General features: G+C 45.1%; 1 protein-coding gene across 1 annotated transcript in view; it reads left to right on the plus strand.

Annotated features, from left to right (window-relative positions):
- The window catches only part of tbc1d24 (TBC1 domain family, member 24), a 43,372-nt gene that overhangs the window by 321 nt on the left and 16,033 nt on the right, over positions 1–27,018 (plus strand). Inside the window, exon 2 of the mRNA XM_055651521.1 lies at positions 22,825–23,873. Coding sequence (XP_055507496.1) covers positions 22,885–23,873 — 989 coding nt within the window. The 5' untranslated portion in view covers positions 22,825–22,884. The remainder of the gene's footprint in view (positions 1–22,824; positions 23,874–27,018) is intronic.

The raw sequence follows: 27,018 nt of genomic DNA on the forward strand, positions 1-27,018 counted from the left end.
CTGCACGCTGGCCATCACACTCCGGCTTGGCTTGATCGGTTCGGCTTCAGAAGCCCGCAGGATGCAAACGAATTGTCTTATTGTCGTACAAACAGGATAAGGGGTCACAGCTTAAGGATAAGGGGGAAATCCTTTAAAACCGAGATGAGAAGAACTTTTTTCACACAGAGAGTGGTGATTCTCTGGAACTCTCTGCCACAGAGGGTAGTCGAGGCCAGTTCATTGGCTATATTTAAGAGAGAGCTAGATGTGGCCCTTGTGGCTAAGGGGATCAGAGGGTATGGAGAGAAGGCAGGTACGGGATACCGAGTTGGATGATCAGCCATGACCATATTGAATGGCGGTGCAGGCTCGAAGGGCCGAATGGCCTACTCCTGCACCTAATTTATATGTTTCTAAACCGGTACACGATTTGTAAAGCAAATGCAATCAAGAAGTACTGTAGTTTAAATGGTCAGAGTGTCAGGTGAGGTATTTGACCCAGCGTGGCCATGACAGCCGTGAAGTATCTATCTCTACTATCTCATTTTCCAGCACTTTAAGAACTAGACACAAAAATACTGGAGTAAGTCAGGAGATCAGGCAGCATCTCTGGAGAAAAGAAATAGGCGACGTCTTGGGCCGAGACCCTTCTTCAGACTGAAAGTCAGGGAAGAGGAAAACGAGAGACAGAGAAGGTTCTGAGTTATCCAACTTTTGTTGTCTATCAAGACTTACTTGCATGGCTAAAATACGACAAGGTACATGGATAAGAACAAAATGTGGACAAACGGGGCTAGTTTACATGGGTTGGCATGGATGAGTTGGATCCGAGGGCCTGTTTCTGTGCTGTATGACTGACGAAAATAAGCTACATTTAAAAAAAATTAAGTGAGCGGTGAAGGAAAGGCATTGAGAACTTAGCACCTTAAGAGTTTCGGTCATGGCTGATGACAGTGGAATGATTAAGGTCAGCAAAAGTCAATTCAAATAAAGTCAGGAGAAGCAAATAAGGTGCCCCCTCCCATTGGTACGGAACATTTGCATTTTTCACCTTGAAATTGTGCAATATGGTGCATACTGTAGGGAGTCTTATAACTTACACTTGAATGCAATATATATGCTTTAAATTGGATTGGAGTGTTTTTGAAAGGGGGGAGGCTGTGCGATCACTGATCACTGGCCTTGTGGGTACCCGGTGAGGGAGTGGAGAAACCGAGTGGGGAGAGGGTGTGGAAGAAGGGTAGGAACTTTTTGAAATTTGATGTATTAAAATCATGTTTTAGTGCACTGTAGAAGTATGATTTCAATGTTTTTTGTATGAAGTATTTTTAAGAGGTAACTTTTTAAGGGGTAACTTTATCCACACAAAGGGTGATGGGTGTATGGAACAAGCTGCCAGAGGAGGTAGTTGAGGCAGGGACCATCCCAACATTTAAGAAAAAGTTAGACTGATACATGGATAGGACAGGTTTGGAGGTGTGGACCAAAAGCAGGTAGCGTAGCTGGGACATGTAAATGTAACTCTCTCTTGAAAACATCCAGTGAATTGGCCTGCACTGCCTTCTGTGGCAGAGAATTCCACAGATTCACAACTCTCTACGTGAAGAAAGTTTGTCCTCATCTCAGTCCTAACTGCCCCCCCCCCCTTATTCTTAAGCTGTGTCCCATGGTTCTGAACGCCCCCAACATCGGGAACATTTTTCCTGCAGTTACAGTAAGTGAAAATCTAGCAGGCACGCAGGATGCTTTCTCCAACCACCCCCATTTGAAGTCCACTACCTTACACCATTTCTGCCCAGTGCTTGGTACTTACTTCCAGCAGCCACTGGTTGTCCACCAGGATGCACCGAGCCGCAGCCTGATCCATGCTGGTCCCCTGGGCAAATTTGACACAGAGACTCTCTCTACTCCCCCCACCTCCTCTCTGCTGCTCTCTCTCCTCTCAACCCCCCTCTCTCTCTCTTTCCCCTCCCCCTCTCTATCCCCCTCCCTCCTCTCCCCCTCCCCCCCCTCCCCTCTCTCCCCTCCCCCCCCTCTCTCCCCTCCCCCCCCTCTCTCCCCTCCCCCCCCTCTCTCCCCTCCCCCCCTCTCTCCCCTCCCCTCCCCCTCTCCTCTCCCTCCCCCCCCCTCTCTCCCTCCCCCCCCCTCTCTCCTCCCCCCCCCCCTCTCTCTCCCCTCCCCTCCCCCCCCCTCTCTCCCCTCCCCCCCTCTCTCCCCCTCCCCCCCCCCCCCCCCTCTCCCTCCCCCCCCCCCCCTCCCCCTCCCCCCCCTCTTTCTCCCTCCCCCCCCTCTCCCTCCACCCCCTCCCCCCCTCTCCCCCCCCCTCCCTCCCCCCCTCTCCCTCTCTCTCCCCTCTCCCCCTCTCTCCCTCCCCCACTCTCTCCCCTCCCCCCCTCTCTCCCCTCCCCCCCCCCTCTCACCCTCCCCCCCTCTCTCCCCTCCCCCCCCTCTCTCCCCCTCCCCTCCCTCCCTCTCTCCCCTCCTCTCTCTCTCTCTCCCCTTCTCTCTCCCTCTCTCTCTCTCTGTCTCTCCCCCCCCTCCCCCTCCTCTCTCCCCCCCCCCCTCCCCTCTCTCCCCCCCCCCCCTCTCTCCCCTCCCCCCCTCTCTCTCCCCCCCCCCCCTCTCTCCCCCTCCCCCCCCTCTCTCCCCCTCTCTCCCCCCCTCTCTCCCTCCCCCTTCTCTCTCCCCCCCCCCCTCCCCCCCCTCTCTCCCCCCCCCCCTCTCCCTCCCCCCCCCCCCCCCCTCCCTCCCCACCCCCCCTTCCCCGTCCCCCCCCCCCCTCTCTCCCCTCTCCCCCCTCTCCCTCTCTCTCCCCCTCTCTCCCCCTCCCCTCCCCTCTCCAATCCCCTCCCCCCCCCTCTCTCACCCCTCCCCCCCCTCTCTCCCCTCCCCCCCCTCTCTCTCCTCCCCCCCCTCCCCTTCCCCCCCCCCCCCCCCCCCCCCCTCCCCCCTCCCCCCCCCTCTCTCCCCTCCCCCCCCCTCTCTCCCCCTCCCCCCCCTCCCTCTCATCCCCTCCCCCCTCTCCCCCCTCTCCCCCCTCTCCTCCCCTCCCCCCCTCCCCTCACACTTCCCCCCCTACCCCCCCCCCCCCCTCTCCCCCCCCCCCCCTCTCTCCCCTCCCCCCCTCCCCTCCCCTCCCCCCCCCCGCCACCCCCCCTCCCCCCCTCTCTCTCCCCTCCCCCCCCTCTCTCCCCTCCCCCCCCCCTCTCTCCCCTCCCCCCCCTCTCTCCCCTTCCCCCCCCCCCCTCTCTCCCCTCCCCCCCTCTCTCCCCTCCCCCCCTCCCCCCTCCCCCCCTCTCTCCCCCCCCCCCCCTCTCTCCCTCTCTCTGTCTCCCCTCCCCCCTCTCCCCCCTCCCTCTCTCTCTCCCTCTTTTTTTCTTCCTCTCTTTCTCTCTCTCTCCCTCTCTCCCCCTCTCTCCCCTCTCCCCCTTCTCTCCCCCCCCCTCTCTCCCCTCCCCCTCTTCTCTCTCTCTCTCTCTCTCTATTCCCCCCTCTCACCCCCTCTCTCTCTCCTCTCTTTCTCCCCTCTCTTTCTCCCCTCTCTTTCTCCCCTCTCTCTTTCTCCCCTCTCTTCCTCTCTCTCTCCCCTCTTTCTCTCCCCCTTTCTCTCTCCCCTTCTCTCTCCCCCAACCATCTTTCTCTCTCCCTCCACACACTCTCCCTTCCTCTTTCCCCTCTCCTCTCTGTCTCTCCTCTCACCTCTCTCCTACTCTCCTCCCCATTTCTCCCTCCCTACCTCTCTTCACCGTTGCCCTCTCTCCCCTCTCTTTCCTCCCTCTGTCTATCTCCTTTTCTTTGCCCCCCTATCTCTCTCCTCTCCCCCCCCACCTTTCTCTCTTTCCCCCCCCCATCTCTCCCCCTCTTCCCCTCTCTCTTTTCCCACCCCTCTTTCTTCCTTTCTTCCCCTCTCTCTCCCTCCATTCTCCCTCCCCTTACCCTCCCTCCACCCTCCTCTCTCTCTTCCCTCCCCCCTCTCCCCTCTCTCACTTCCCTCTCTCTCTACTCTCTCTCTCTCTATCCTCCACCTCCCTTTGAGAGTCTGTCCCTTCGGCACAGAGACTCTCGCGGCAGCAGCGCAACGCTTCCGACGGCCCGAGACATGCACTGTCCGGAGTGCTCCATGGCCAGAGCTGCAGCGAGCGACACGCCGGCCCCGGCAAACACTCGTCCGTCCCGGCTCCCCGCATCTGTTCCGGCCGCCGGTTCTGCTCCCATCCCTCCCGCAGCCGGGCTCTCCAACACCCATGGACTATGCAGTTTATCCGAGTTTTGAAATTTTCGTTGATCACAAAATTTCTCACCACTGAGCGTGAGAAATTTCTGATGAGCGTGAGGGCGTGAGAGTTTGCTTGAGGGCGTGAGTCTCACGCTCAAAGCGTGAGAGCTAGCAGCCCTGGTGTTTTGAATCTGACGTGTGGCTATCTGAGAGCTGGTGTATGTCAATAAGCAACAATAATAGTATGCAGACACAAGGAAGGAAAAAGACGATGGTATGCGTTAGGGCAAAGTTTTCAATGTAGGATGAGGAACACTATCCACAGGTATAAGACATGCAAGATGTTAAGGGGGTTGTGGTTTTTGGTGGTGTCAATATGTAATCGAAGTACGATCATGTTGTAAAAAATGACCCGATAAAGATTAATTTTGGAACTAAAGATGCTGGAGAAAAGTTCTGCTGATCCAGTTCTTGAAAGTGGTCGAGCATTGGGACAGTTTTGAAACAGTGAAATGGAGTGGCAGTGGAGGAGTAGAAATGAATGTCTTCAGCATACGTGTGAAAGCTATTTCTGAGTTTTCAGGTGATGTTGTCGAAAATCATATGAGGTTTTCTCTGTACATGTGATTACAAAAATATATGGATGGAAATAGTGGGGTCTAAGGCAAGACCTTTGTAAAAACTGAATTAATGGGAAGGGAAATTATTACTGGTGATTCTTTGGCAAGGATCTGATAGATGAGAATGGTTCCATTCAATTGATGATAGTGGAAGTGTAATTGGCAGTATCAAAGTCTGCAGGTAAATTTGGAAGGATAAGGCAGGGTAGATAATCTATGTCATAAACAAGTGGGATGTTGTTTTGTGATTTAAGAGGTGTTTTAGTGAAAATATGAGTCTATACAAGGACGAAGACATGAAAAATAAAGGCAAGAGAATTGTTGCCCAAATTTGTAGTTGCAGAAATCTCCTGGTTAACAGGGGACCAAAGGAACAAGTGAGTTTTGAATGTGAATTGTAAAAAAAAAGCGTATTCCTTGGAGGGCAGTGATAAAAAGGAGCAAGGTGGAAAGGGCTAGGGGGAGAGGGGATAAATGGTGAGTAGTCCGAGGACACGGTGAAAGCTTTCTGGGTCTTTTTCACAACATTCACAGGAATGGCATATCACGAGGGGAATGTTTATGTGCAGAGAGATTAAGGAGTGAGGGAGAATAATTAGGTAGGATATCAGTCAATTCCTGAAGGGGGAATTTAATGGAGATTAAAATCTTTCTGAATTAGAAGTAGAATGTGAGGGTAGAAAGAAGTGAAGATATCTCAATGAGAAAATGTTTAAGGCATTTGGATGAGAGTCAGATAATTTTAAATGTGTAAAGAGTAGTGAAACTGAGTGAGATTCTCAAAGGTGGAGTAAGTGACTGAGAAGTAGGATGAAACCAAATTGTAATTTGTAGAGTCTTCCCCAAACTGCGATAGTCTGTGTGGGACATAGTGGACGGTATATCCAGGCAACAAGTATTCAGACAGTGGGGGTTGTCTGCTAGATTTCTCCTTAATACGGTTTGAGGACGGTTCGGTATACTCGGAAAGCGCACTTTTAATTTAGTGCACACAATAACAGCCGTTTAAGCTGTTTAAAATTTATCTTCATACTTGCTGTTAGCTGAATTTTGAGTCTGTAGATCTTGTTTAATTCATACTCCTCCAACTTAACAATGCCAAGATAAACACTTCAGACCAAATATTCACATGATCACATTAACTTGGAAACGGTTGTCTGAGCAGGAGCCTGTCTGGCAGCTTTCATGTCACTCCAAGGTTTGTTACATAGCATTGTGATTTTAAAGCAGGAGAAAAACAAAAATGAAAATTGATGTCCTTGGTATAGCCTTTCTAACCGTTTGCTTCAAGCCTCGCTTTAGTTTTGTGTCTGTTGCTACTTTCATGAGGAAAGAGTTGGCCAGGACAGGATTTCAAAGAGCAGGACAATTATTCAGCATTAACACTAGTCCTGAGTGCTGCGACATGATTCAAGATTCAAGATTCAATTTATTTGTCATTTGGACCCCTTGAGGTCCAAGCGAAATGCCGTTTCTACAGCCATACATTACAAACAAATAGACCCAAGACACAACATAATTTACATAAACATCCATCACATCGCTCTGATTGAAGGCCAAAAAAAAATTATCTCTCCACTGCACTCCCCCCCCCCCCCCCCCCCCCCCACGATGTCAAAGTCAAAGCCCCGGCTGACGATGGCGATTGTCCCGCGGCCATTAAAGCCATGCCGGGTGATGCAAGGTCGCACACCGGGTTCTTGATGTTAGAGCCCCCGGCGTGCGCTCACAGAGTCCCGCGGCCATTCCAAGCCGCGCGGGGCGGTGATGTAAGGCCCCGCTCCAGGAGCTCTTCAACCCCGCAACTCGGGCGGGAGAAGTCGCCGTTGCGGGAGTCCTGAAAAGCGGTCTCCCTCCAGGGACCCACGGGCTCCCGGTGCCGCCGTCCGCCAGACCCGCAGTTGCAGCCTCCGAATCTCCGGAGGTCGGGCCGCAGCAGCGCTCCACCACCGCTCCACCCACTCTGGACTCGGCCAGCTCCGCGACGGTGAGGTGAGTAGTCGGCACCAGAGCCCCCGGTCTTCCTGTTGGAGGCCGCTCCTCGTTGCAGCCCCAACGACAACGGAGACCCGACAAAGAAAAGGTCGGGTCTCCCGTGCAGGGAGAGATTTAAAAGTTGCCTATTTCCTTCGCTCCATTGATGCTGCTGCACCCGCTGAGTTTCTCCAGCATTTTTGTGTACCTTGCTCCTTCAAGTAGCTGTCCAGACTCCAGATGCCTCTTAAATATTATTACTGTTTCTGCCTCCACCACCTCCTCTGGCAGTTTATTCCAGACATCAACTACTCTTTGTGTGAAAAATAATGCTCAGTGTGGTTAGAAATATTCCTATTATTTCAGTGTGGGAAGTCACTAACTAGGCATTGACAATTGATAGAATGTGATTCCATTGTAAATACTTTGCCTGCTTTCCAGACCATTAAAAAATATTTTCTTACATACAGCCCAGTGAAGTATTGCCATACTTCACATCCACGATTAGCAAAGTGTACATATATAGTCTGCTGAGTCTGCATGCAAGAGGCACCATGCAGGAGGTAGGCCAAGCCCTGGTTCCCTCTCATACCAGCCTTGCTCCTCTCCGTCACGTCCGTCAAAGCCTATGCCTAAGTAGTTATAGATCATATTGCACAGAAACAGACTCATCAGCCCACTCGTCCATGCCAACCAAGATGCCCATCTAAGCTAGTCCCATTTACCTGTGATAGAACCATATTCTTCTCAACCTTTCACATCCATTGACGTCCAAATGTTTTTCAAATGTTGTTATTGTACCTGCCTGAATCACTTCCTCCAGCAGCTGGTTCCATAAAGGTGTGGGGAAATAGTTGCCCCCTAGGTTCCTATTGAACCTTTCCTCTCTCACCTTAAATGTTCCCTCTAGTTCTTCTTTTCCTTTCCTGGAATCAAAAACGACATTCACCCTTTCTATGCCATTCATGATTTTATACACCTCTATTAGATAATTCGTCAGTCTCCAGTGCAGCCTGTCCAACATCTTGTACAGCTTAACATCTCAAGGTATCTACTCCATATCCTTACTGATGAAGGCCAGTGTGCCAAAGGACTTCTTCACCACCCTGTATACCTGTGACGCCACTTTTAATCCTCAATCTCCCTGTCTACAATATTCCCCATAGCCCTACCATTCATTGTGAAAGTCTTTGGTTTGTCTTCCCAAAATGCAACACCTTGCACTTATCTGAATTAAACTACTGATGCCGTTCCTCAGCCCAAATGATCAACATCCCGCTCTCATTCCTCAGTCTCTACAATACCATCTTTATGTGTCGTCTGTAATCTTGATAGCCATGCCTTGTATGTTTCCATCAAAATCATTGATATAGATGACAAACAACAATGAGCCCAGCACTGATCCCTGAGGCACACCTTTAGTCATGGGTCTCCAGACTGAAAAACAACTTTCCACAGTCACCCTCTGCTTCCTACCATCAAGCTAATTGTTTATCCTCACTTAAAGTCTCTTGGGTTTGGCAGAGAAGATTAAGAATACAATCTCATGGCCCTTCTTTACTCTCCTAATTCCATCCTTTATGACAGTCTTGCATTCCCTATATTCCAGGGATTCATTTGATTCCAGTTGCCTGTAGTTGACCTCTGCCTCCTTTTTTCTGACCAGAGCCTCAATGTCTCTTGTCATCCAGGGTTACCCATTTCACACTAATGGCAACAAATATATGGCATAATTTTGCTTAAATCTCTGAATACTCTTGGTAGCTGGAGGAGGGTTGTGTCTCTTAGAAATCATGTTTATGCTGTTGTAATTTTTACCTGGGCTTTTCACATCATGTTGTCTGTTTGGGAATAGTTTATATCCGTGAAAATTCTGTTTTATTCATTGTTTTTTAAAGTGTGGGCAAGCTCCCTTGCTCATTGTTGATCTGCCATTGAGTTAAATCATGTAAATGCAGTCCACTCGGCTGATTTTTGCTCCATGTTATTTCTTATGCCCCGCTTGGAAAAAAAAATGCATTGATCACAACACAAATTACTGCAAAACAAACACTCTCTTCATGCCAACACTTGGCTGATCTGCGATGTCCCGTGTGATCCTCGTGTCCTTTAATATCTTTTACTTCAATCTGTTAACAAACATAAAATTAATATGTGTAGGAAGGAACTGCAGATGCTGGTTTAAACTGAAGATAGACACAAAGCTGGAGTAACTCAGCAAGATAGGCAGCATCTCTGGAGAGAAGGAACGGGTGATGTTTCGGGTGGAGACCCTTCTTCAGACTGGATGATCCATTGTCAAGAGTTCTCCCTTGTGTCATTGAATGAAAAGCACATGATCTAAGCAGTGATCTTGATGTGCCCAAGACTACCCAAGTCCAGCATGTGCTCAGACTGGCACTGACCATTTACTTTTTTTCAGACTTTATATCAATAATATCTTCTCAATGTAAACTTGCATTTTGTGGTTCTAGTTTAAAATTGTACATCTAATAAGAGTGGAGAATGGAACTGACTGAATTGCTCCACAAAGACCCAGCCACAAATGTGATTGACCACATGATCACCTATGCTGTTATTGATTCTAGTATATCTATAGTTATTCCCCTGCCCACTTAGATTCAGCCAAACTGGTTTATTAAAATGCCGGTTTGTGCCTTGCATGCATCCTACCACTTCACATTCCTTTTTGGTTGTTTTGCAAACAATATTTTAATACTCTCTATTCGTCTTCTGTGCCAGATAAACCAAACTTTATTGCAGGACAGTGGGTTAAAGTATCCACTCTGGCAGAGAAATTATTACATAAGCAATGCTTGTATTCTCTAGAACAAAGAAGGTTAAGGATTGATATAAGATTCAGGTTATTGAAATGAGTTGGTTGGGTAGCTGAAGAGAAATTTGTAGCGAAGAAATAGAAATAGGAAGACGCAACAAAACTGAGTTGGTTGAAAATGGAGATTAAGGGATAAGTTGACAGTGGCATTTAAAATATTGAGGGATGGTACAGGGTTGAGGTATACAGATTTTGCCAGTGATTGAGTGGATTAGAACGAGATATTATAGAAATAAGATTAAAATGAGGCTAGGGAGGAAAAGCATTTTTCTCCACGGGGCTGAGGTTGTAGAACATGCTATTGCACTTAGCAATGAAAGCATGGACTAAGTTAACATTTAAAATATTAGTTTATAGATTGCTGAAATAGGAATAAAGATATGGGTTTGAGATAACGGCCTAGATGGTGGGTAAACACACGTGTGCAAATTGGGCTGAATGGCATGTTTCTATATAATGTTTGCAGCTATTTTTGTCCTCAAACCATCTGGTTGGTTAGAAGATTGAAAGGTCCAGCAGATGAAACAGTAATTGTCATTCCATTTAAAAAATAAAACACAAGTTGTAGTTTGTTACTGTACATGTTCTTCAGATGACATTTTTGTATAATATTAGCACTCCTTAATATGTTAACCTGGTCCTCCTGGCTTAAATTCTAGCACTGCATTGGCCGCATCCATCACGGGGCACACTTGGATTGTGAAGTGGGTTTGTTGGAGGTGGTGGGGGTTGGTGTGAAGGGAAAAGGAAGGTCGGTCCCGATTAATCGCTTCAATTACTAATCCATGTAAAATAGCACACAGCACAAAGCTAATGGCCACTTGAGCATCACTATAATAACCAAAGCTGTCCATTGTCACATGAGCCACTATTAAAGTTTTGTAATTGTAAAATAACTCAATAAAGCTGTTTTTTAATATGCTGAATGTATTGGCAGGGACTTGAGGTGGAAGATAAACTAAGTTAGCCAGTGATGAATGCAAGCAATAATGGATTATGTCGTTGTTTGAAAATAATGTCTTCCGTAATCGGACACGAGTTACGTGAAAGTTTCCAAGGTCATCTGCCAATATTGCAATGTAATTGTATTTTGTTTGGAAGATGTGTGTGATTTACCAGTAGTAGTGTATACAGAATTTCTTCTGCGATCCTCCCTGGATTATTGCCAGGAATTAGTCAACCAGTGATCTTGCTGAGTAACTTAATCAAGCCCGGCTATCCTTAACTGACTGTATTATAAAATATTTTCAGAATCCTATTTCTTAATTTTAGATATCTGCCATTTGCATTACTTTGCTTATTGTATCCCTAAAGTTCCTTTTGGACTTTGTTATTTTTCTACTTCTGTATTTACAACCTGTATGCATTATCAGGTAGGAATATACTGTTGACTTTTGTGTGTTAAAAGCACTATATTGCATTGTAATTAGTCTTCTAAGCTAGATTAGTCACATGCAAGGTTGTAGTACAACCAGTTTACCCAAGGTCAGCACCTCTGTACGATGTAGGAAGGTATTTGCACTCTGACCCAATAACCAAGTGAATTTTAACAACCAAACTTTTTATAATTTATTTATAAATAATAACCAATCTTTTGGAAATTCTTGGTGCAGGTGACTTTTTAACTTGAAGTGCTGCTTCTGATCTCAAACACAATGCAGGGACTGGAGCATATCCATTAAAATATAATTACAATAATAATTTGTGGTGATTGACAGAATGCTGGGTTCTGGAAAGCAAGTTAGTCTTGAGTATTGGCATAAGAATGCTCCATAAGCAGAAATGATGGAAGTTTTCAGCACATCTGTTTTGGTTGAGGACACTTCCAAACTGAAATATGAGCATGGGAATATTATAGTTTAAACAAATGGGAAGGACAATATATACTCAAGCTTGGAGTAAATTAATCTACAAGTAATGGACAAGAGAAACAAAGTGATATATAAATAACTTAAGAAAAGGCAAAAAAATTTGTCAGGTGCAAACTTGAGGCATGTTGCACATATTCCATTTTGTAAGTCATTATTTAAATTGCAACCACTCCTTCATTCAGTGATTTCACTGACAGTTAAGAGCCTGTCCCACTTTGCGATTTTTTTTCAGTGACTGCAAACGTCAGCGACTGATGCCCGTAGTTGCCCTAAAACCCGTCAAGTATAATGATACTCCGCGTCACTGTCACGTCAAGCTACGATACTCCACGACACACGCCTTCACAACACAAGAAGGTTACACCGAAGTATAATAATCACATTGGAAATGAACCTATCTGCAATAAATCTAAGGACCAATAACCTTTTAAGAAATAAATTGTTTATTTAATGTCAGCGTCACTGGGTGTCACCCGCAGGACAGCATATGTCAGCGTGTGACAGGGCGCACGACATGATAAGACACCCAGATGTCGCCGGAAGATTTTGAACATTCCCAAATCTAGGGTCGGCAGGGAGACACCACGCGTCACTACATGCCACATCACGCCCCGACCATGCCGCGACAACCGCTTTTCAGGCTGTCGCCGAAAATGTCGCCCTTTTGGGACAGGCCCTTAAGTTCCTATTCAGTCACTTACATGTCAATGCCCATTGCTGTTCAACTTTTCATCTTTTTACTAACGAGTTCAAATCTATACTTTTGTAATTAGCTGATATAGAATAGCTTAGTCTTTGAATGTTTTCATGTGAATCTCCCAGGTTCATGAGAATCCCAGGCCTCCTGCACACTTAAAAACTTCAAGAGAGTTCAAGAGAGAGAGTTTTATTGTCATGGCTCCCTGATAGGACAATGAAATTCTTGCTTTGCTTTACCACACCAGAACATAGTAGGCACGAATACTGAACAGATCAGTGTGTCCATATACCATTGCATAAATATATACACACACATGAATAATTAAACTGATAAAGTGCAAATAAACAGATTATTGGTTATTAATGTTCAGAGTTTTGTCCGAGCCGAGTTTAATAGCCTGATGGCTGTGGGGAAGAAGCTGTTCCTGAACCTGGTCGTTGCAGTCTTCAGGCTCCTGTACCTTCTACCTGAAGGTAGTGGGGAGATGAGTGTATGGCCCGGATGGTGTAGGTTCTTGATGATGCTGCCAGCCTTTTTGAGGCAGCGACTGTGATAGATCCCCTCGATGGACGGGAGGTCAGAGCCGATGATGGACTGGGCAGTGTTTACCACTTTTTGTAGTCTTTTCCACTCCAGGACGCTCAAGTTTCTGAACTAAGCCACGATGCAACCAGTCAGCATGCTCTCCACTGTGCACCTGTAGAAGTTAGAGAGAGTCCTCCTTGACATACCAACTCTCTGTAATCTTCTCAGGAAGTAGAGGTGCTGATGTGCTTTCTTTATGATTGCATCAGTGTTCTCGGACCAGGAAAGATATTCTGAGATATGCACACGTAGGAATTTGAAGCTCTTGACCCTTTCCACGATCGACCCATTTATATAAACGGGACTGTGAGTCCCCATCCTCCCCTTTCCAAAGTCCACAATCAGTTCCTTGGTTTTGCTTGTGTTGAGGGCCAGATTATTGTGCTGGCACCATTTGGTCAGTCGGTCAATCTCACTTCTGAACTCTGACTCGTCCCGATCAGTGATACGTCCCACAACAGTGTTATCGTCAGCGAACTGGATGATGGAGTTCGCACTATGACCGGCTACGCAGTCATGAGTATAGAGTGAGTAAAGCAGGGGGCTAAGCACGCAGCCTTGAGGTGCTCCCGTGCTGATTGTTATTGAGGCTGACACATTTCCACCAATACGAACTGACTGTGGTCTGTGAATGAGGAAGTCGAGGATCCAATTGCAGAGGGATGCGCAGAGACTCAGTTCTGCTAGTTTGGTAACCAGCTTGGAGGGGATGATTGTATTAAATGCCGAGCTGTAATCAATGAATAACAGCCTGACATATGAGTTTTTGTTGTCCAAATGGTCCAGAGCGGAGTGTAGAGCCAGCGAGATCGCATCCACTGTTGATCTGTTGTGGCGGTAAGCGAACTGCAGAGGGTCCAGGGTTTTGTCGAGATAGGAGTTGATTTGCGCCATGATCAACATCTCAAAGCACTTCATCACCACAGACGTTAGTGCCACTGGTCGACAGTCATTGAGGCACGTCACCTTGCTCTTCTTGGGCACCGGTACAATTGATGCCCTTTTAAAGCAGGTGGGAACCTCAGACCTCAGAAGTGAGAGGTTGAAAATGTCCATAAAAACTCCAGCCAGTTGGTCCGCACAGGTTTTTAGAACACGACTGGGTATACCATCAGGTCCAGGTGCTTTTCGAGGGTTCACCCCTCTGAAGGATTTTCTGATGTCGGCCTCTGTGACTGACTGAAATACCATCACAGCGAATGGGGGCTCGAGAAGGCACATCAGTGTTCTCCCTATCAAAGCGTGCGTAAAACGCATTGAGCTCGTCAGGGAGTGATGTTTCACCGACATTCGAGCTGCCTCCTGATTTCGCCTTGTAGGAGGTGATTGCATTCAAGCCCCGCCACAACTGCTGAACATCTGTCTCATCCTCCAGTTTGGAGCAGATCCCTTTTTGTCTTTTTGATGGCCTTACCAAGGTCGTATCTGGACTTCTTGTAGACCTCTATATCATCAGACATGAATGCCCGATGTCTGGTCTTCGGAAGAGTGCAGATCTCATAGTTCATCCATGGCTTCTGATTGGGAAACACTTGGAAACAGCAAGTGATTTACCGAAGTGAGGGCGAGGGATAGAGCGATAGGCATCCTTGATGGTGGTGCAGCAGTGGTCGAGGGTGTTTGGTCCTCTGGTGCTGCAGGAGACATGTTGGTGGAAGTTTGGGAGCAATTTCTTCAGGTTGGCTTTATTGAAGTCCCCAGCTATGGTGGTGAACGCCTCGGGGTAAGACGTCTGGTGCTTGTTGACCATGGCGTGCAGCTCCTCCAGTGCCAGACGGACGTCTGCCTGGGGTGGGATATAGACCGCGGTCAGGATGATGGAGGTGAATTCCCTTGGGAGGTAGAAGGGGTGGCACTTCACTGCCAGATGTTCGAGATGTGGAGATCAGGAGTTGGACAGGACTGCCATGTCTGAGCACCACGCAGAGTTGACCATGAGGCAGACGCCCCCTACTCTCCCTTTCCCAGATGCCAGTGTACGGTCCATACGGTGGATAGAGAACCCTTTAGGCTGGACCGCTGAGTCTGGGGAGCTAGGGGTGAGCCATGTGTCTGTGAAACTGAACACAGAGCATTCCCTCAGCTTCCTTTGATAAAGCAGCCTTGCCCCTAAGTCCTCCACTTTATTTTCAAGGGATTGTACATTGGCCAGTAGAATAGTAGGGAGAGAGGGCCGAAGTCCCCTGCGCTTCAGTCTGGCCTGAAGTCCTGCCCGTCGGCCACGTTTCTGGACACAATGGAGGCCTCCCCTTTGTTTCCAGGTACTGTGTTTACTGTACCTGCTGTTTCTGCGAGCCTGCGCTGGAACGGGGATTCCTTCACAGATGGCAGCTCCAGCTTCGTAATGAATGGGGGTACCTTCAAAATTGGCAGCTCCAGCTTCATTGTTCCTGGAAGATCCAGCTCGTCAGCTCTGGAGGTCATCCCGGAGATTCCAGGTACAGTACCTGCGTTCCTCCGTCGGGTGGGAGTTTTACAGCAAGCGTGAGAAAGTTTAAAGTCCTGGGCTCCCGCAGCTGCGGGAGAACGCAAAATTGCAAGAGCCTTCATGTGCCCAAGCAGCTTGTCCGAAACGGCACCGATTTCTGCTGTTTTCCAGATCCCGGTGAGTTGCTGGGAGTTGTAGATAATTATTTTCTGTTCATGTGCTTTGCAAAATTCGCTGCAGGCAGGCACCATCTTGTAGATATCACAACATTCACAACATTATCATTAAACCCCAAGCAATCGTGACAAATGAGCTCTAGAATGCCTTATTGTCTGGCAGGCGACTTCTCCCCTATTCTGTTAGTGCCTTGCTTTAGTCTCCTCCCCTGGACCCTGCTCAACACTCCTCCCTACCCTCCCCCTCCATTATTGTACTGATCATTCTGAAGAAGGGTCTCCCCGAAACGTTTGCCTCCCACCCACACCCCGCCTCACATCTCACTTCCCTGCTACTCCGCCTTCTAACGCGACTCCCATCACACTATTGCGGAGTTCTCCAGCTTATCTGTGTACACCTACCATGGTTGTCTGGCAGGCCTCTACAATCTCTACACCAACCATTATACTGAGAGTATTTTCTTCACTGCCCTTTCACCCCACCAGCCATCACATACAAAAAATAATCCTCAGTCAGTGGTTTTATTTCTAATTAGATGACCATTTTCATGCTAACATTTATTTCAAGAGGGCTAGAATACAAAAACAGGGATGTCATGCTGAGGCTCAATAAGGTGCTGGTCAGGCCGCATTTGGAGTATTGAGAGCAATTTGGGGCACTGAGGAACAATGTGTTGGCTCTGGAAAGGGTCCAGAGGAGGTTTACAAGAATGATCGCTGGAATTAATGGGTTAGCATATGATGAGTGATTGACGGCACTGGGCCTGTACTCGTTGGAGTTTAGAAAGATGATGGGGGATCTCATTGAAGCTTACCGAATAGTGAAATGCTTGGATAGAGTGGATGAGGAGAGGATGTTCCCACTAGTGGGATAGTCTAGGACTAGAGGTCAAAGCCTCAGAATTAAAGGGCGTTCCATTCGGAAGGAGATGAGGAGGAATTTCTTTGGTCAGAGGGTGGTGAATCTGTGGAATTCTTGGCCACAGAAAGGCTGTGGGTCCAGGTCAATGGATATTTTTATGGCTGGGCTCTATCTTTCTTGATTAGTACAGGTATCTGGGTTTGAGGGGGAGAAGGCAGGAGAATGGGGTTGGGAGGGAGAGTTGGATCAGCCGTGATTGAATGGTGGAGTAGACTTGATGGGCTGAATTACTTAATTCTGCCCCTATTATTTATATTTCTATATATAAATCCTATATTTTAAGAAAATCAAGGAACGGGTGGCTTGCCCTTCCCATTCTTGTGCGTATTGTCCATTTGGCAAGTCGTCAGCCTATTGAGTTGAAGGAAAACTAAAACAAATAAATTGGTCATTTCTGCATTGTTGTCATTTGACCATCAAGTTTGATTATGTCGATAAAGCATTTAATAAATTGTGAATGAGTACAAGTCCTATCACTTATGACCTTATGACAAGTATGAGATATTCAGTGAGCAAATTTCGACTTGATATTTAGATTTAAAAAAAAAAAAAAATCCTAAATTTCAAGTGAAAATATATCCACAATATTTTGGATTTTTGGACACTTGGTTAAGTAAGAGATTTTGGGGATTCCAACAAAAGATAAGATTTTGAGCACAAAATCACTAAGTGATATTGTTGAGTGAAGATGCAGTTTTAAGGACATGTATATCAATCTCACAGCTTCTTATATGTTCTCCAGGACCAATTAGGTTTGGGCAATCAAATATGGGAGAATAAAGGCCAACCTTGTCAGCAGTATTCATGATCTAAGAACTATTTTGGTAAAATGTGGTTAAAGTACTGTTATGCATTGTGTTTTGTTGTGCACTCTACTACAGATTAGTGATAATCCCAGATAATGTTGATCAAAATGTAACAATTTACATTTTTTTATGCCTCAGTAGCATTGACTGCTTCGTTTTTTTGTGGCAGTACAGGATCTTTGGTACAGCATGTCCAGTTGAATTGGATTATAACTTGTTTAGCTTGAGGCAGCGGAATCTCTTTTGTGGGGCATGATGTGCCAAATGTACATGGTGTACACAAGTTTCCAGACAAAATATCAGAATGAGGAAACTGTTGTATGAGACGATGGGATTGGATTGGTTTTATTATTGTCACATGTACTGCAATGCATGAACTGAAATTTTCCATTTGTGTGCCAAAAGAATGAATCGTGACTTGCATTCATTGTCTGCTATCTACATTATCCTCCACGTATCCTGTCGACCCTTGTATCAAACAGTTCCAATTCAGTCAGGTATGGCTGGTAGGTAACACTCAAAATTCCAAGCAGTGAGCGCTTCCAACACTATCATTCATATACAATGACATTACCTTTGCTGAGGCAGTCGTCATCATTAATGTTCTGTTGTGGTGGGTAGGAGTGGTCCCAATGACTTGAAACAACTTGACCATCTACATTACAGGAGCTACACCAGCAGAGCTTTAAACACCAGGATTACCTGGGGAACATTGGCCATGCACAATCAGAAAGATTTCCTTCATTCTATGTAGAAATAAACTGCAGATGCTGGTTTATACCAAAGATAATGCTGATGTAACTCAACAGGTCAGGCAACATGTCTGAAGAAAGGGAATCGGTGACGTTTTGGATCGGAATCCTTCAGACTAATTCCTTCATTATATCCTTGCCCTCTCTACTTAAAACTTAAAACTTGTTTTATCCATCTCCCAGTTCCTAAAGTTATTGACAAAAACCTTAACTCCGTCCCCTTTTTGGTAGACGTTGCCTGACCTGGTGTGCGCTTCCTGCACTTTTTGTTTTTATTTTAGATTTACTACATCTGAAGTTTTTTTTAAGTTCAGCAAGATGGGTGCTGAATGGTTCTTTCAAAAGGAATCGCACCATCATTTCTATTTTCAGCCTTCTCCCAGCGTCAGTAGATGAGTGTTTATCCAGTGTTGAAAGATTCCCCAACTCATTTCCTTAAAGTCTTGCAATGTTGTAAATTTGGTTCTAATTACCACATTGCCTGATGAAACAAAGGGGAGGATCATCTGAGGGAATTGTGTTTTGATCACTGACACCATATTATTACACTCCTCTTAAACTGTGTGACGCAGAAGTATCGCAATATAGCATTAACAACATTCTGTAATCTTCGCATTAAAATAAATTGGTTGAGGATATTTTCTGGCTCCTGGGATTTGTGGTGAACCAGCAGGCATTCATGTTCTTGACTGCATTTAGACTTTGTTCTGACAATAAAGTAATATCATATCGTATTACAGTACCTGAAATGTACGCAGAGCTGGTAAGACATCAAATGGTTACAGGTTGGAGATAACACTGTCCTTTAAAGCCAATATTTTGTCACTAACCCTATGAGTACAAATGCTGGAGGAACTTGGGGGCAGCATCTCTGGAGAGAAGGAATGGGTGATATTTCAGGTCCAGACCCTTCCACACACTGGGGAAGGGTCTTGACCCGAAACATCACCCATTCCTTCTCTCCAGAGATGCTGCCCCCAAGTTCCTCCAGCATTTTGTGTCCATCTTTAGCTTAAACAAGCAAATGCATTTCCTTCCTACACATTATTAATGGATACTGGGGATGCTCCCGAGTAAGGCCCAGTATACATCAACTTCATCTGTAGGCTAGTGGAAATCAGTTCAAGCATGGAAACAAGCCCTTCGGCCCACCGCCCATGCCGACCATCGATTACCCATTCACACCTGTTGTACGTTATCCTACTTTCTCATCCACTCCCTACACACATGGGACAATTTACAGAGGCCGATTCATTTGCAAACCCACACATCTTTTGGGATGTGAGGAAACCGGAGGACATGGAGAAACATCACGTGGTGACAGGAAGAACATGCACACTTCACACAGGCAGCATCTGAGATCGGGTTTGAACCCAGTCTCGAACTATGAGGCAGCAGCTGCGCCAGTGTGCCACTCATCACAGGAGAGACAAAACATAAATACAAGTTCTTGCTGTCTGAAAGTGCATGGTTGTGCCTGAAAATTGGAATGACTGTTGCAGGTATTTAGTGAATGGAGGATGAGAATGTAGGTTTCTGCAACCAGGAATTTTAGAAAAAGCCATTGAACAAATAAGCCCAGAATATGCAATATAAACTGCTCTATTCAGCCCTAAATAAGTTTGGATCACATGGGCTCACAGTACTCGGCCTTGAAGTTTGAACTCTGCAGGAATAAAGAGGACGAGTTTTGTACTGGCTTTTAAACTTATTTCAAACTAAAACAGTTGTGCTACTTATGTACCTACAGTTGTCACTATCTTTAGTTCAGTGACCTAGATATTAATGAGCTCAAAGTTTAACACCAGTTTATTTATATTACATTGAAAGTAATTGTTTGGAATCAAGATGTCCAGATATTGTCAGTTGATCCAGCCTGTAAGATTTGTACACACTGTGTGTTGACTGTTAAACACTGACAGGATGATGACACATTATCAACGCTCAGTCTGCACCAGTGGCGCTGTTATTGGTCTTTGTTTTGACTGGATTAAACCACACAATAATATTTTGGATAATAAAGAACATATAGATCATGTCAATTTCTCATTTTTCTCTGTCAAAATAATCCTCCCAGGAATATTAAAATTTAATGTTATTGATCTACGTGGGAGCAAAACTGCAAATGCAAGAAAACCAAAATTAAATGTTTGCAGCACTTAGAGGGTCAAGCAGCATTAGTGGGAAGAGGGTTCTCCCTCCATAGATGATGCCAATTATTGATTTATAGACTGCTCAATCTTCTACTTTCATTCAGACAATTAAAAGATCTTGTGAAAACAAAATTAGCCTTACAACATAAGAAGCAGGTCCTTCTGCTCAACTTATCCATATGACCACTGTGCGCATCTAAGCTATTCCCATTTTCCCACATTTATCCCATATATCTCTAAACATTTTCTATCCATGTACCTCTCCAAATGTCTTTTAAATGTTATTGTAGCTGCCTCAACCACTCCCTCTGGCAGTTTGTTCAATAACGTACCACCTCTGTGGGAAAGGTCGCCCCTTGGGTTCCAATTTCCCCGTTCACATTAAACCTAGAAGGAACAAAGTGCCGGAGTAACTCAACTAGCCAGGTAGCATCTCTGAAGAACATGGATAGGTGACGTTTCGGGTCAAGACCCTTCCTTAGACTGAAGAAGGGTCTCAACCTGAAACGTCAACGAATGCTGAGTTACTCTGGCACTTTGTGTCCTTTTGTGCATTATCCAGCATCTGCAGTTCTTAAATCTAGTTCTTGATTGCCCAGCCCTGGAAAAAGACAACATTCACCCTATCTATGCCCCTCCTGATTAAACATTGAGGAGAAAGATGTACTCTTTGGCCTGTATAACTACTTGCACTTTACTAAGTTTTCCTTAGTAATTTTGTGGATAGTACCATTGATATCTCGATGGTGAATGAAATTGTTGCAGTTATGAAGGATGAATGAAGTTCTCCATCTTCTGATGTGCACTGCAACTAGTGGATTATTTTTTAAGTGCTGGCACTGTTGTGTGGATAAACCTGGCAGCTAGTTTAAAAACAACAAGATTACGATGTGTTTAATATAAAGCTGAATGAAATTTAAGAAATGAATAACCAGATAATCCCTGTTCTGTTGAAAGAATGCCAGGAAAATATCTCCGCATCAGAATTGTGGCATGGTAATTTTTACATATACCTGAATGGAAAGCAAGGGTAGTAGTTTATTATTTCCCCATATAAAGTGAAAGGCCATTTATTCTTTAAAATGTTGTTTTCATTGTATAGGTTGTGTCTGTTTATTGCAGTATTGTTAAGAGCATCACATTAAAAATAACTTGTGAGACTTCTTCAGACTGATTGTAAGTAGGGAGGAGAAAGCTGGAAAAGAGAGGTGGGGGGGACAAAGCCTGGCAAGTGACAGGTGGATACAGGTGAGGGGGGGGGGGGTTGGATTGGGGAGGAGGAAGAGACAAAGGAGACAGGAGGAGACAGGAAGGTGTCAGATAAGGAAAGAAGATGAGTGAAATGTACAGGCAGAGGGTGGGATATAGGTGGAAGGCTTTAGGTATGAAGGGTGGGGGGGGGGGCTATAAAAGAAAATTAGGGATTTGGGGATGGAGTGTACAAAGGAAGGGAAAGGACCAGGGTTACGCGGGTAGGGGAGAGAGATGTGAGAAATGGGCATGCACTAGTGTGAAGGGGAGAGACAGAAAAAAGAGAGGGGAGTAAGGGGGTATTACTTGAAATTGGAAAATTCAATGTTCATACCGTTGGATTATAAGCTATTCAAACAGAATACAAAGTACTATTCCATAGGTTTATATGGCCTCACTCTGGCAATGCAGGAGGCCAAGAGTAGCAAGGGGAGTTAAAATGGTTAGCAACTGGGAGATTCAGTAGGCCTTGGCGAACAGAGTACATATTGGCTAAAACAATTGCTAACCATGCTAACCATTTTAATTCCCCTTTCTTCCATTCCATTCCCATCCAACTGTGGTCGCCGGGACAAGATGATGATCTGAGAGTAGGATGCCTCCGTAGGCCGTATGCCAGCTGTAATGCTGAGACATCCCAGGCAAGTTTGCCTTAACGTGCCATTCTCTATGAGGTATTATGCATCTCCAATGCTGCACTGCAGTGCATTGTTCTCCTGCTGTGTACAAAGATATCGTGAGAAAAATTTGGCGAAAATGGAGCACTTCCACACTTTCTGCCAGACATTGTGGATGGGAGTACCATCCATTACAATTGCAATGACCGCATGTGGATTGATGACATGTCCCGACACTACAGTGGCATAGCGAAGCCAGACTGCTTCGAGTGCTTCCATCAAGTGGTCTAGCCGTCTACCGTGCAGCTGACCTTCGAGAAGGTGACCGCAACAAAACCTTTCAAACATTTCTTCGACCAAAAGTTTCTGTCTCGGCATGATTACCACAAGTAATGCTTACAGTTTCATTCTCTGTTTTTAAGGAAGAATGTGCTGGCAGTGGAGACAGTGCTGACGAAGTTCACTTGGTTAATTATCCGATGAAGAAGCTGACATATGAACAGAGGTTGAGCTGGTTGGGTCTGTTCTCATTTAAATGCAGCGAATGAGAGATGATCTTTTAAAGACTTTGAGGAGGATTGGCAGGATGGATGATGAGAGGATGGATCCCTATCTAAAAATAGTTTCAGAATAAATGGCATCCCCATTTCAGAGGAGACATTTCATCTTGGAGTTTCCTAACTGTATGGAATTCTTAATCCCAAAGGAGGTGGAGTCATTGAAGGCAGAGATTAACAGAGTAAGAGAGTCAAGGGACAGTGGAAGGGAGTAGGAAAATGGTGCTAAGGCCAACATTAGATCAGCCAGGTGTTGCTGAATGGAAAACAGACACAAGGTGCTGACTGGCCCACTCCTCCCATTTCTTGCATTCTTATGTAATGTCTTAAATATTACTGGTGCAGTGGATATAAAAAGCTAATTTGTGTTTTCTTCAGCCAACAGTGAAAACATGCATCATCCCTGAAGACTGAATAATCCACTCTTCCTGAACTGCAATGGAAAATTCAGTAAAGTCTTTGCCCATGACTGACATGCAGGGTAATCAGTTTGTCGCCTGGGACAAGATGACTGATCTGGAGAAGGACTGTCCTGTGGTGCCAGCTGTTATTGATGACGACCTGTTAAAGCAATATGCCAGGCAAGGTTACTGGGCAAAGAGCCATTCTCTAAGAGGTAAAATATATGAACAAATCATCAAAGCTGTGCCGTGCAGGACTGTGACTCCTGATGCTGAGGTGTACAAAGATATCGTGGAGAAAATTACTGGGAAATGGAACACTTCCACACTTTCGCTGCCAGAATTTGTGGATGGGAGTACCATCCCGAACTATTGCCTGAACGTGGATGGGATTGATGCAGTCAGGAAGATTCTGCTGTGCATATCCAGCCAGTTTCCAGATATCTCTTTCTGTCCTGTGCTTCCATCAATTGTGGCGCTGCTCCTACACTACAGTGCAGGCGAAGCCGACTGCTTCGAGAAGGTGTGCCGTCTCCTGGCCTGCAATGACCGCACAAAACATTTCTTCGACCAAACGTTTCTGGCATACGAATCCTCCTGCATGACCTTTGGAGACCTAGCCAACAAATACTGCCAGGGTGCTCACAAGCTGATTGTGAGTTCTTCAGAGGATGTACTTGAGGTGTACTCTGATTGGCTGCGATGGATATTTGGAGAACTTCCCTTTAACTATACAGCCCGCGTGTTGGATATCTTTTTTGTTGAAGGGTGTAAGGTCCTGTATAGAGTGGCATTGGCTCTCCTCAAGTTCTTCCAAAAATCTAGAGCCAAGCAGCCTGGGAAATCTGCCAACATTCGAGCTGACGTTCGGAGTTTTGTCCAGGAGATCAACAAACATGTCTCGGTTGAGAAGCTTTTGGAGAAGGCTTTTGCCATCCGTTTATTCTCCAGGAAAGAGATCCGTTTGCTCAGAGATGCTAATGAGAAAGCGCTAAAGAAAAAAGGCATAACTGTAAATCAAAAGAGGTATTTAATCTCTTTTATTTTCAACCTGAAACTTACTTATAAATCTGAATTAGGAGACCTAGCTTTCTACTTAAATATTATTTTCTAAATGTCTTGTCGGCAATTTAGTTAATTTTGATTCTAGACTATCTATAAGTATTAATTGAAGACTAACACAGTCTCCAAACCATTCTTAGAATGAAGAAACAATAGATTGCAGATGCTTGAATATGGAACTAAACTGCTGGAAAAATTCAGCATGTCAAGCTGTATCTGTGGAGGCAAAAAGAAGTTCTGGTGCAGGGTCTCGACCTGAAACGTTGATCCATCCTTTGTCTCCATAAACGCTGCCTAATGTATTAAGTTCTTCCAGCAGTTTATTTTTTTTGCTCTACATTCTTGGGAACTTGCATGAAACTTCAGAGTTCTTGAATGTAAGATCCAGTTATACAATGACTGTTTCCTGTCACGGCTTCAATAGTGTTCATTTTAGTTCTGTGTCACGCTGGCATAATCCTCAGCCACCTTCAGTTTACAGAGAATTACATTTTTTTTTTGTCCCTTAATGCACCATAGTTGGTCGCATCAACCATGAGCTGTAGTATCATCTCCAGGTAGACAATAGCTGCTGCTTCCTCTGTCATTTGGTCCCTCATAAACATAGGTCATTTGCTGTGTCTCTTTGCTTTATTGTTTCATTGGTCAGCATCTCCTCCTGGTGGGAGACAATGTGCCTGGATTCACTAAATATAAGGTGCCATATTGTGTGCTATGCGCTCCTGCTGTGTCCTCAAACTAATCTATTGTGTGATTACTTATTCCTTTTGTTTCTCTATCTCCCCCCCCTCCCCCCCAACCCCCCCCCCCCCCCCCCCCCCCCCCCACTTTCCTTCCTCTTTCCCGCTCCCTCCACCACACTCTTCCCTCCATCCTTGCTCTTCAATGTTTTTTTTTCCCCATTCACTAGTGTGAATGTATTGCTCCATAAGCATTGGCTTCATTTAAATCTTAGTGCTGGAGTAACCCAGTGGGTCAGGCTAAGTCTGTGGTAAGAATTGATAGGTGATGTTTTGGGTTGGGTCTCTTCAGACTCGTGATTTTTCTCACATATTTTACTTGGGTTTTACTCAAGATTTCAGCATCTGTAGTAAATTGTAACACCATTTAAATATGTTATATTTCTATTCTTCTTGTGCCTCAGCCTGAAAATGTCATCCCCCATGACTTTCATAATTGGCCTCCACAGAAGAAAGAATAGCATAGCAAAGGAACAAACTCACATATGCCTGTGCCAACAATTATGATAATTTAAACTGTACATCTGCCTGCACGGTCTATATCTCTGCCCACCCTCCTCCCCCATTCCCTGCCTATTGATGTGTCTGTCTAAATGCCTCAAACTCTTCTATTATTTCTACTTCTACTTCCCCTGGCAGATGATTCTAGGTACAACTCTCAAGGAGAAAAAAAATGCCTTGTAAATCTTCTTTAAACTTTCCCTCTCTTACCTTACACCCATGCCCTCTAGTATTTGACATTTCCACCTAGGGAAATACTTTGATTATCTAACCTATCTACCATTTGTTGAAGGATTGTGGAATTGGAAGCTATGGGAACAGGCACAGAAGAGAAGTTGAGGCCTGGTGAAGTTGTCTGTGGTAGATTTTAAGTTAATCAGCCTTGTCATTGATTTTCTATTTATTTGCCATTTCAGAAATATGTTTCTGCCAGAGTGTTTTAACTGAGAGATGGCCCTAAATATTGGGTTGCTGTCAGCCCACAGACGTGAATATGACTTTTACCATCTCATAAATCTAGATTAGATTCAGAATTGGGTTTTAGTGCTGAAGGAATAGTTTGGTAAGGGTTTTGTAGTTTGTTTATAGTACAGATTGACCAATATAAACATAGAAACATAGAAAATAGGTGCAGGAGTAGGCCATTCCGCCCTTCGAGCCTGCACCGCCATTCAATATGATCATGGCTGATCATCCAACTCGGTATCCTGTACCTGCCTTCTCTCCATACCCCCTGATCCCTTTTGCCACAAGGGCCACATCTAACTCCCTCTTAAATATAGCCAATGAACTGGCCTCAACTACCTTCTGTGGCAGAGAATTCCACAGATTCACCACTCTCTGTGTGAAAAATGTTTTCCTCATCTCGGTCCTAAAAGATTTCCCCCTTATCCTTAAACTGTGACCCCTTGTTCTGGACTTCCCCAACATCGGAAACAATCTTCCAGCATCTAGCCTGTCCAACCCCTTAAGAATTTTGTAAGTTTCTATAAGATCCCCCCTCAACCTTCTAAATTCTAGCGAGTACAAGCCGAGTCTATCCAGTCTTTCTTCATATGAAAGTCCTGACATCCCAGGAATCAGTCTGGTGAACCTTCTCTGTACTCCCTCTATGGCAAGAATGTCTTTCCTCAGATTAGGTGAGATGTTAAAGATGGGAAAGTAATAAACTGTGTGTGACGGGCCATTGAATTTGGCACCTGCGATGCTAAAATGTTGGTCCTGGGGAAGAACTGTTATGCAAGTATGCTGATGTCCTTGTTCTGTACACAATTAACCAAATAAAAAAAACTAATGAATAGTTTTGGTTAAGCTTGTGTTCTCAAGTACATAATTTAAAGCCACAAATTATTCTGATTATTTTCTTAAATTGCCATTTTGTTCACTCTCTCAAAACCCCAGTGTTGATTGTGTTGATAAAAGAGAATTTGAGTACATGAATAAAGACTCCTTACTGAAATTATATGCGATCCAGATGTGACTGTGCCTGGAAAAATGTGTACAGATCTGGTCCCCTTGCCTAAAGAAGGATACACTTGCAGTATAGCATCTAAATTTGGGGGAGGGAGCAGCGGATGTTTTCCTATAAGGAGAGATGAAGCAGATAGGGCCTGTATCCAGAAGAATGAACAGCCACATCAGAAGATTAGTGGATAGTTTGAGGTATAAAAATAGAATAAAAAGAATGCCAAGGAAAAATTCTATATGGATGTTTTTTAAACGTGATTTTTTAGAAAAATTCTCCAAACTCTTTTTGTGTGTGTGTGTGTGTGTGGAGACAGAGTAGTATATATTTAAAGGTGACTTTCTTTAGACCTTTTAAAGCATTATTTTATTTAGTGAGTAAAAGTATGTTCTTTTCATCTGCG

The sequence above is a fragment of the Leucoraja erinacea genome, chromosome 20 (assembly GCF_028641065.1).
Source record: "Leucoraja erinacea ecotype New England chromosome 20, Leri_hhj_1, whole genome shotgun sequence".
In the NCBI taxonomy this organism is placed as follows: Eukaryota; Metazoa; Chordata; class Chondrichthyes; order Rajiformes; family Rajidae; genus Leucoraja; species Leucoraja erinaceus.